Genomic DNA, 11,550 nt, shown 5'->3' with positions numbered 1-11,550 from the left:
CCCCCCCCTGGAGAAATTCAAATTTACCTCACTTCTCCAGAGTTCCAAATTCCCGGTGCTGAAACAGAAGTTAAAGATCATAGCGGACATTATGACCAGAAACTGATGATCTCTGATGCTGTCCAAAACCACTATTTTGTCCCCTTCTCAAATTTTGTTACCTGCATCTCTCTCGCACCTTCATTAGCCTATTCCCTCAACTATCTGTGTCATTTTGGGGTTCACAACTTGAACAATCCATTTGCTCCAGTTCTCTCCTGGAACCAGCGTCTCTGTTGCTCATTACTAGGCTGTAGATCCTCAAATCATCTCTAAATTGGTGCTGATACTGCACATCCTTCTGGATGGTGGCTACTTTTGCTCACCACGGTCCCAATGTGTTGTAAAGTAGCCACCACTGCAAGCTCGCTCCCATGATAGACTACAATCTTGCATTTTGTTTACTAATTTGTATTAAGATAGTAGTCCATCATGGGAGTAAGCTTGGAGTGGTGGCTACTTTACAACACACACAGAGACCATGGGGAACAAAGTAGCCATCCTCCAGAAGGAAGAACAGTATCAACATGAATTCAGAAAAATATTTTGGGATCTACAGTTGAGTGATGCCCAAATGAGCTAGATTTTTGTTAATAGTTAAGGTACTCAAATGCATTTTTAAGATTTAACTTCTGAGTTTAGGGTCGCTTTAATTTGTTAGGTCATCATAGCTGGACAAACCTGTACAGCTATGGAGCTACAAGTTATAACATAGCCATAACCTGTCTCATTCTCCTCTGAACCTACTTCCAACAAGGACAACTACCTTTTTAATAGTGGCAGCATTTGATCCATTTCTCACAGCTGTCTCTAAACCCTCTGCTTTATAATAACTCTTATCATTCCCCACCATTTAGGGTCAGGGCTGCATCCCTCCCCTCCCTCCTTTCCTTCCTTCCTCGCTTCTCTTACCTGCACACATGGCCTCTCTGCCGCCGGACCGGCCAGAAGTGACATCACTTCCGGCCAGTCCAACATCAGACGAGCAGCGTCGCTGATAGGGCCCTAGCTTGTCTCAAAGCCGCTGGAGCGACAATGCTGGGGCCCTGCGCTGCTAGGGCCAGGCCTCCACCTCCTCGCCCTACACCGCCGGCCGATAGTCATGTAAGGGACCCGGACGGGCCCCCTTGGCTGCCCAGCCCCTTACATGAGTATCGGCCGTACCCCCCTGATGGCTGCCCTACATACAAGTGCTGTTCAGCAATATGTAAAGTCTGCAAAATAACTGCAGTGCTGAAGCTGTAAAAAGAGTTGTAATTATAGTGGCCATGCTGTAACTAGGTCATCAGAGGATCCCCTGATAAAATAAACATTTCAGTGGCACCCCGACATTTTAAAATTCTGGTTTATAGCCTTGTCTGGTTATTGTTTATACTTAACGTAGCCTCCATGTTACAGCACAGCCAGGCTTTATTTTCATAGGTTTTTTTGTTTGCTTTAAACCAGGCCTAATACTGTATGCATTACCAGTATTTTCCCCAGATGTGTGGTAAAGTGGTTTTTTGTTTTTAGTGAGCTTTGCTTAGCTGTGCAGATTATTACTGAATTATCTTCCTAGGAAACCACATTTTTTCATAGCTACAGTTGATACACCTGCTGTATTGCAGCCTTTAACCTCCTATTTTCTAAATCTACAACAGCAGAGGCCAAAAGATACCTTCTGTATGGTTGAGGAAGCTAGAAGTCTATTATAAAAACCTACAGTTTTACGATCTATGTGTATTACCTTAGTCTGTGAGCCAAGTGCAGTAAGTTGTAGGAACCAGCCAGAATAATTTTACATTGTTCTATCATTACTTCTTATTGGTCCTTATTAAATGAACCCAAGTCTTAAAGCATTGGAGCCAAATCTCTGTCCATTTTTCCTCCTCAGTTCTCTTTTTTTTTTTTTTAGTCTGATGAACAGATGTCTCTGAAAAGGTTCTATTTCACTACAAAAAGTGTTGTTCTGCACTAAACCCTTTATCTTATCTCTTAATTTTCTTGTTTGCTATTTCAGAAAGCCAGTAAAAGGAAAACTACTGATGGAAAAAAAATAATTCTGGGTTTAACCAATCAACTTTGCATAAAACAAATTCTTAATGGTCCCCATAACTGGGGGTGTGGCAGGGATGTGTCCATTGCCTAAATACATTGGTCTAGAAGGTGTCCCTCTTTCTGATCTCAGAAGGTTAGGAGGTATTTTGTTGTAACTACTACACCTACTTTTTACACAAATATTTGTTTTGACATTAAAGTGTGCAAAATCGCATTGTAGGTCGTAAATATGGTGTAAATTGGCCTAGTTTAAACAGTTATATAATTTTAGTAACTTTTTTTAACTCTTTGTATCATCTTGAATTTGTCAAATGTCCAATGGACAAAATTAGTGGTTTATCAAGGCAAGTTGTGGCCTGAAAGAGGGACTTGTATATCACCTGCCTGTCAAATGGGCCTCCTTTCTCAAACCACCTGCTTTATGCTTAAGGTGAATGTTGTAGTAAAATACAAGGTCTGCTTATATGGCAGCCCCCTACCGCCCTGCATGAAAAGTACATGCCTTACTTGTCTGTTTCTTCCGCTTTCTATCGCTGACATCACTGGGCTTCACAGCAGGATCTTGAGAAAGCTCAGAATCCCAATTGCTCCAGCAATGTGCAGTAGTGCTTTTTTGCAGAAATCGAAATCCTCAGCTTTTCCAGGATCCAGTGAGAAGACCTAGTTATGTCATCCTACATTGCCAGAATCCAAGAGTAATGAATGCACGAGCCTTGTATTTTCAGTGTAAGGCCCCCTTTAAGATTATATTGGCTGTTATTTCTTTGGTAGCATGGCCATTCATGTCAGCCTTCCAGCTATTGGAATAGCAACCTAATGTACCAGGCTGGTAATCCAAATCATTTATTTCTAAGAGAGACACACATACACAAACAAACTGCTCTTGTATCATTGCGGTAGTATATTACTTTGTGTGTCCCTATTTTCATCACAAATAATAAATAAGACAAGGTCAAGGATAGTTTAAAAAACCAAACAAACAACAAAATAGAAAAAACAGGTGTGGAATTTATTAATAAATATGAACATTATACCATATTTTAATATACCATGATCCAAAACCTTATTTGTATTGTATTTGTTATGCACAGTTACATTGCATTTCTTTCTGAAAAAAAAGTTGCACAAAATATTGTGAAACATTTAATAAATGTATTCTTTTTGTCTGTCAGTTCTGTAAGTATGTAAGCTTTACCACACAAGTTGTGCACTGAATTCAAGAGCAGCCAGTTCTGGTATGAAATTGCTGATGATTTTTTCCAGTGTGGTGTAATAGTAAAAACATTTCATTTATTTATTGGGTCTACTATTTCTTTTTCTAATGAGGAGCCGAAAATAAGATTCAGTTTATATTTTGCATACATTTAAATATGTCAAAGCAGAATATTAGCTCAATAAATTCAAAATATTTAAACCTTACAATTATTAGTTTTAAGGGAAGATTTAAAGATCATGCGTTTACCCAGATTTATTAAATGTTGGAGCTACAGGTACCTGCTGTTTATAAGCCAATATATTTTCTTCTTGTTCCAGAATAGGTAATCTGAAAAGTTTTTTAGTTGAGTGACCCTCTACTAAAGAAACCAATTAAAATACATTTTAGCTTATTTCCCCCTTCAAGAAACTGCCCTCTCAGTGCTTGAATGCATCTGTGCACTTTAAATAGATCATAAAACTCCTCTGACAGATGTTTTTGCTTTCGATGTAGGTATATATAAAAGTTGAGTTTTTAAAGAACTGCATACCAAAATCATGTATTCCAATTCAGCAAAGAATACCAAGTTTGGTTTATTTATTTTTTTGTTTGCACATCACATGATACAGGGAGTTAATTTGGCAACCAATGGGCTTTACAGCTACCTTCAGGTGATTGGACACTGGCAAATCAAAGCCATAAGGACAGGACTGTATAACCCCTTCCATTCCCAGCCTGCCTCAGTTTTTTGCTAGTGTCCTTAGGTGATGGACGCCTTTCTGTTTGCTCTGAAGAAGCACATCTTTTTTTTTTTGCACATTTTTCTACCATTTAAGACTCTGCTAGCAGGTTTTCCTAAGCTGCTCTTAGCCACTGCAGACCCTCATAGGGTAAATATTCCCACTGAGCGGGGTGGGTGAAGATTAGATGGCAGGTCTATTTTAGCGGATACTTCTATTTTCCGGCAGTTAGAACTCTTTTCTGTAGCCCTACACGATTTAGCTAATGCGCTGGTAGATACTGTCTGCCAAAATTCCAGGATGAGTTTCCCTTCAGTTCACATGAGATGGATCTCTTGGCCTAAATGCTGGTCCACAGGACTGGGAAATGCCTACTCTGGAATCTTTGGATGCGTTCATAAAGGACGTCACAGGGGGCAACACTATCTTGTTGCCTCAGAAGATGAAGAGAAACACTAAGTAGAGAATTTCCCTCCTCCCTCTTTTAAGAAAAAGGTTCCTTTGATCCATCTCAGGCCACAGGTACCAAGTCCTAGCACACAGTTTCATTACGCCCTGTGCTGGTGGCACCAAAAAACCCTCCAAATCCGAAAACGGGCCCTCTTCAAAATGTTCTCGATGCTTGGGTTCAGAGTGTCCTTTCCAGGGGATACAAAGCTCTTCTCTCAGTGGTCATGACCTCAGTTCCAGAGGCAGAAAGATTCCAGGGTTTTTATTCCAACCGGTTTACTATACCTATGCCAAAAGGTGGGGTTTGCCAAAAGCTCCATATGAGATCTACTCAGTCGTTGCTTCCTTGTCATTTTCCTTGTCTCCATTACCTTTTCCAGGAAAGTTTTAGCGCTAGTAGTACTATCATGCAAAGAACCGTTCCTTGTTTTTCAGAAGGATAAGGTTGTTCTTAGGCCTAGGAATTTTCTGCCTAAGGTGGTGTCCTTTTATTTTCATCAGAATGTGTGTACACATTGTAATCCTGACCGTGTAGTTTTTTTTAAATGGGTGCCACCCACTTTTGGCTCGCGAAACCACGGCTTTATACTATTTTCCAATTTTTGGGGGGAAATGCTGAGAGAGGGTGGTAGTGTGTTCATAATATTTAAAAATAATGTCTGAATGGCTTTGTAAAGCGTTTAAATGTGAAAGTATTAAACATTTTGGTAAAATATTCATCATGAAGGAAATGTGAGTAAACCTTTCTCTGTGACTTTCAGTTGGTGACAAAGTGCCTGCTGATATCCGCATCATCGACATCAGATCTACAACATTGCGCGTGGACCAGTCGATTTTGACCGGTGAGCTCTTAAATCTATTGTATGGAAATCCTGCATGTTTAACAAAAATATCTGTAGCGCTACCTCTGTAGGTGCCGCTGGTTGCCCGGTTCACTTCTAGTCTGTTTAGGGGATGATCTTCAGCTGCCCACCCAATAGCACTAACCGCCCTTCTCCTGGTGCCCATAAACTGATGTCCACTCCAGTAGTAAAATGCTAAGTAAACGATTTATTGAACATCTTCACTGGGGAGAGAGGGTATGGCGTTCTAGGTGTCCAGGGTGGCCAACAGAAGCTCCAGACTCACCAGACCTTGTAGATGTATCAGTGTAGATCCACCTGGGAGACAGCAGACAGCCACTGATATTACAGACAGGATGGATGCAGATCCTCAATCAGGAAAGACACCGACCATGCTCCTGAAGTCCTCTTAGTTCCAGGGTACTTCAAGAGCCTGCACTGGTCCCGGTTCTCTTCCTCTTTCAGCATCCCAGGCCTCCTCCATGTTGGAGGCCTCAGGGAAACCTTTTCCCTCACACCAGCCCATCCCCACCCCAAGGCCTTGGCCTAGCCTGGGGGGCAGGCTCAACAGGACCCAGCCCTAACCCATGGCTGGTCCCGGCTTGTCCGACCACATGGCAGAACCCACCAATATATTTACTCTATCCCAGCAATTGCACCACTGGCTGAGAGAGGCCCAGTGATTGGCTGCTGTACTGCACATACATTACAGTACCTCTCATTGACTGTCCCACACATGACAGAGTCGCACTCCGCCCAGGGGGGTACAGGCAATATTGGACACCTGGGATTAACCATATAATTGCCACTACAAATCCAGCCACATCACAGAAGGTGATGGGGGCGACATGTCTTTAATTGGGCAGCATGGTGGCTTTTTGTTTAGCATTGATAATGTACAGTTCTCATTTCCTTTGAATAATTACATGAATGTGGTCCATGTTCTCTCCCACTATTCAAAAACCACTGTGATAAATTCTGATTTATGTCCAAATCAGCCCTTGGGTTTATGAATTTGTGTCTGTTTTAGGGTTACTACTGTTTCTGGGCAGGGAATGCCATGAATTGTTCTATGTTCTCTATGCAAGAGTCATGTTGTATAGCAGCACAACATAAATACGCAAACTAAGTGTATTTACAAAATGTGATGAAAGGAATATACAGAAATATTAATAAAACATGATTATTTTTCTTCCGATAGGAGAGTCTGTTTCCGTGATTAAACACACAGACCCAATTCCAGACCCTAGAGCTGTTAACCAGGACAAGAAGAATATGTTATTTTCTGTAAGTATTGTCAGCTGTATTACTTTGTTTTGATGCGAGTCTTCTTGCAAAATTATACAACAGCCAAAACAAACTTACATCAATAAAGTATTTGGACACATTTTACCAAGACCCTCAGTAATAAACCTGTTATATTATGAGGTGCTTATGGTTTAATTATAAGGGTTTTTCATTATAAAACCTGAGCATTGCATCTCTTGAAGATGTCAGTGGGCTGACTATCATGCCAGTCCTTTTAGCTTCAAGAATTTGAGTCACTAACTTTTAACAAGTATGCAAGTCAGGCTTTATTTACAGCACAGATCTCAGAGTACCGGCCCGTGAACTGGTACAATGTTGCCCGCAGCTGGCTGACAAGTCAGGCACGCTGGAGCTGACTTGTGGCAACAGCTACCTGTTCTGCATCTCTGTCAGATGCAAACTGCATAGCTGCTCTAGCAGGTGCCGGCACTCAGTTACTTTTCGGCCGGCGCTCTTACAGGCTTGATCGCTGGCCCAAAGGATGGATTATTAAGGTCAAAGGTGCAGAACTTACTAATCAACCACTGACGCACTATGGAATGTGCACATGATGGGACTCTTTTATTTTATGAGGGGGGGGGGGGGGTGTATTATTTTGCATTTGTGTGTATATTGGGCCCCATTCACACCTGTAAGTTTAGGCGCGACTTGGGATTCCTGCATCAGACAGAATTTCACACAAACAAATTTGCATGCACACAAACACAAATTCGCACATGCATAGAAATATGCACACATATATGAGTACAATTATGAACACAAAGAAATATTGGGATTCCTGCATCAGACAGAAATTTGCACAGAAATATATGCACACAAATAATTACCCCCACACACAATAAATCGCCCACACCCAGAAATACACACACTACAATAAACGATACAATAAAGGCTGGCATACCGCATGTAATTGTATGTGATATGATTACATGTGGTTAGAAATAAGTCACTCTTGTGGGACTCATTGATCGTGCATCCAGGGAGAGTGATTGACTCCTAACCGCATGTAATTGTATCACATATACAAATACATGCAGTGTGCTTGTGTTTACATACAGCAGCTGTCACCCGAACTTGAACGGGTGACAGCTGCTGCTGGTAAACGGGGAGTTTACTGTATTAGCCTCTTGTAAAACTGGGAAAGCGAGGGACAGCATTGTGTGCCAATCAGATCTAACTACATCACACAGTACACCAGAAGCTGGCTGATAGGAGTGTGCAGGGTTGTAGTCATCAGTGTGTTACTGCTCCTTCATTATCCAGTCATGGACTGGGGCAATCCTTGACCAAGCTGTTTCGCTTTAAACACAGTAGAGAAAAATGAAGTCCGATCAGGCATGTCGGAGAATCAGAAAATTAACACAATTAGACTTTTTGACATGTAATCTGCTTCACACTTATATATTTCAGTAATGAATTTAGCTGTTTGACTTCACTTTAGATAATTGTATTATTTTTATGGGTATTGCTTACTTTGACTAACTATTTGAATGTGTGTTTTAGGGAACGAACATTGCTGCTGGTAAGGCTGTTGGAATTGTAATTGCAACTGGCGTTTACACAGAGATTGGAAAGATCCGGAATCAGATGGTTGCAACAGAACCAGAGAAAACCCCTTTGCAGCAGAAACTGGATGAATTTGGACAGCAGTTATCTAAAGTAATCTCTTTGGTCTGTGTGGCTGTTTGGGTAATCAATATCGGGCACTTTAATGACCCTGTGCATGGAGGATCTTGGTTCCGTGGAGCTATTTACTACTTTAAAATTGCTGTGGCTCTGGCTGTAGCTGCTATCCCAGAAGGCCTCCCAGCTGTGATCACCACTTGTTTGGCCCTCGGTACACGTCGGATGGCTAAAAAGAATGCAATTGTGAGAAGCCTTCCATCAGTGGAAACTCTTGGTTGTACGTCTGTCATCTGCTCTGACAAAACTGGCACCTTGACTACCAATCAGATGTCTGTATCTCGGGTAAGTCTATCCTCTTTGAGCTGTATCACTAGCAATTCCACTTTTGTTGGTCGAAGTGTACTGCGGTCCAAATTGAAAAGTCCTAAAGGTTCAGGCTACCTGCTCAATATTTCAGTCATTGCTGTAGTCCACCAGTCCACTCCCTTGTGTCTGTAATCTGATGATTTGAGAACCACTGCTTAAAACACAAAAGAGTAACTCTTGAATCTCGCCTATCATAGAAACTAGGGATGTCCCGATGCCACTTTTTCAGGCCCAAGTACAAGTACTTCCCCTCATGTACTTGCCGATACCAATTACAGATACTTTTTCTTAAAGGGACAGGTGACTTTAAATGATCCATAGTACAACTACATGTTATGTACTATGGATCATGATTTAACGTATTCATGTTAGCAGGGGAGAATTGTAAATCTATTGTTCAGTGCATTCTATATGTAGTATATAGTACATGTACCTATAGAGTGCCTGCAACAATAGATTTACAATTATCCTCTGCTAACATGAATGGATTAAATGGTCCCTAGTACAGAGCTACATACAGATCATTTAATCTATTCATGTTAGCAGAGTATAATTGTAATGTATTGTCTGCACTGTATTAGCAGTGTGTACTCTATATGTAGTACAGATAGAGTATATACTGCTAATACAGTACTACATATAGAGTACACTACAGCGATAGAGTTTTTCAATTATCCCCTATTCCCCTGCTAACATGATTAGGTTAAATCATGATCCATAGTACAACTACATGTATGTAGTATACTATAGATCATGATTTAACCTAACACTCTATATGAAGAAGTAAATGTACACTTGCAATCAGAATATAAATACAATACTGGAAAAGTGGCAAAAACTACACCACTTGCCATCACGGCAGCACAGGTCCTTACTTTCTGGTGCCTGTTCAATGGAGCCTGCCTTATCCGCAGCTAGACCTCACTCTGTTCTCTCCTCCATCCCACCTGTATCTCCGCCATCCTGTATAATCTCCTTCTCATCAGATCCCTCTCTCCCCAGACACTGAAATGTCTCCCCCCTCATTATATAATTTCCGATTCTTCTAATATATCTATTCTGCCCCTCCATTATCTCCCTCTCATACACAGCCGTCCTCTCCCACCATCCCCTAGGTTACCTTCCATACACTAGAGGCCAATCTGAACTTAACTAAGGCTCTGGCAGGTAACGGCCATTTTGGGTAGGACAGAATGTACTCCAAGTAAATGGAGATTTCCCAGACACTAGAGAACAAACTTTCCTGTAGGGGCTCTTGCTGGCGGTGGCCATTTTGGGTAGGACAGACTGCACTGTAAGTAAATGGAAGCGATTTGTTGGACACTAGAGTACAAACTGTCCTGGACTGAGTCTCCAGCCGGCGGTGGCCATTTTGGCTTGGACAAAGACACGGCTGTATAGAGATGTGATTTTTTTTCTCTTCATGCGAGGACGACGTCGGCGGTGCTGAGAGGCTGAACGGAGGAGCGTCGCGTCACTGCTGTGGGCGGAGCTACAGGAGGAGTCCTCTGGGCAGTCGCCAGCTAACTACATTAGACCCCACCTGGAGCTCCGCCCACAGCAGTGATGCGACGCTCCTCCAGCCTGCCCAGAGGACCCCAGCCACCACGGAAGGTAAAAAAAAAACAACAAAAAAAACGCAAGCTTCGGCGCTGGGCATCGGGGCATTTTGATAAGTACAAGTACTTGTCAAAATGCCCTGTATCGGGCCCGATTCCGATGCTAGCATCGGTATCGGGACATCCCTAATAGAAACTGAATTTTGGAGCGCTGCCCCCATTCCACTGTGTGCCATATTGTGGTAGCCGGTAGCACCCTCTAACACGCACAATGTGCATTGAAGGGTAAGTGCACTTTCCCACTCAAATCTGGCCCCCTCTCCCCCCCTCTGTTATACTTTTGGTGAATAGTCCTTCCTCTCCGCTGGTACAGGTGTACTATCCATACCCCGTGCTACTGCCAAGCGCAGCCATGTGGTATGGATTTTAAATTGTGTTCACAAATTACGAGCAGCCATGCCCAATGAAAAGCGCTTCTTAGCACAGTTTAATGCGGTTTTGGTTAAAATTACCAGTAGATTAAGCCCCCGCTTTAGTCCTTGGACAAGTAGTTTTTTCAGAAATTTCCACACCCCTGCTGTCTATTTCATGCTTTCCAACTCCATGTTTCTTTTAACTTCATTTTCTGGCACATTCTAAAAAAAATGACAGCCAAGATCTAGCATATTATTTATTGTTGCATGTGCTACTAAATGAGGTTATACCTAAAGAGTTAAAAAAAAAAAAAAAATCCACCTCTCCCGTGGTCTTTTGGAAATTCTGAAATGCAAGTATGGACATTGGATACAGAAAAAAAAAAACCTATCTCTGAGATTGTTGTACTATGAGCATTTCAACGGCACGCACCAAACTTAAGATGGAGCCAGCTAATATTCTTCATGGCCGGACCCAGCATTGAAAGTGTAAATGTTGTGTTCTATACTACTGAGTTCTTATATTTCATAATTTTATAAGAAAGGACCTGAATGGATGAAATATGTTTTTGTTTGATTTTCTTTTTAAATTAAAGTAAATTGAAAGGTATTTTTGATAATCATACCATGCATAATTACATGGTTTGCAAGCTGGAGAAATACCTTGCATCCTTAGAATCCTTAAGTCCCATTTACACTGCCCAATGCACATGTGTGAGTGGGCCCTTAATTACAGTAGCAGCAGGTGAAAAAATGCTTACAAAAATATGCACTGAGTGTTTTGATCCAGCCCTAAACACGGGGCCCAAAAACTTTCATTAAATATCTTACACAGTAGTCACAAAGGATACAAATCTACTTTTGTATGCACAGAATGTCTTTGCAAACCCAGGTATTACCTTTTTAAAAGAAGCAGTGATATCATCAATGTGCTGCACATAGCCTATACAGAGAGCAGAGCTGTTGGAGAGTCCC

At 41.7% G+C, this 11,550-nt stretch overlaps 1 protein-coding gene across 1 annotated transcript in view; it reads left to right on the top strand.

The window, feature by feature from the left end:
* Positions 1-11,550, top strand: part of ATP2A3 (ATPase sarcoplasmic/endoplasmic reticulum Ca2+ transporting 3) — a 175,316-nt gene that overhangs the window by 93,578 nt on the left and 70,188 nt on the right. The window contains exons 6-8 of the mRNA XM_018553372.1: positions 5,223-5,303; positions 6,505-6,590; positions 8,115-8,579. Of these exons, the coding sequence (XP_018408874.1) occupies positions 5,223-5,303; positions 6,505-6,590; positions 8,115-8,579 (632 nt within the window). The remainder of the gene's footprint in view (positions 1-5,222; positions 5,304-6,504; positions 6,591-8,114; positions 8,580-11,550) is intronic.

Source organism: Nanorana parkeri, unplaced genomic scaffold (genome assembly GCF_000935625.1).
Source record: "Nanorana parkeri isolate BGI_ZX_2015 unplaced genomic scaffold, ASM93562v1 scaffold118, whole genome shotgun sequence".
NCBI lineage: Eukaryota > Metazoa > Chordata > Amphibia > Anura > Dicroglossidae > Nanorana > Nanorana parkeri.
The sequence above is the reverse complement of the archived record's forward strand: the minus strand, read 5'-3'. Positions and strand labels throughout refer to the sequence as shown.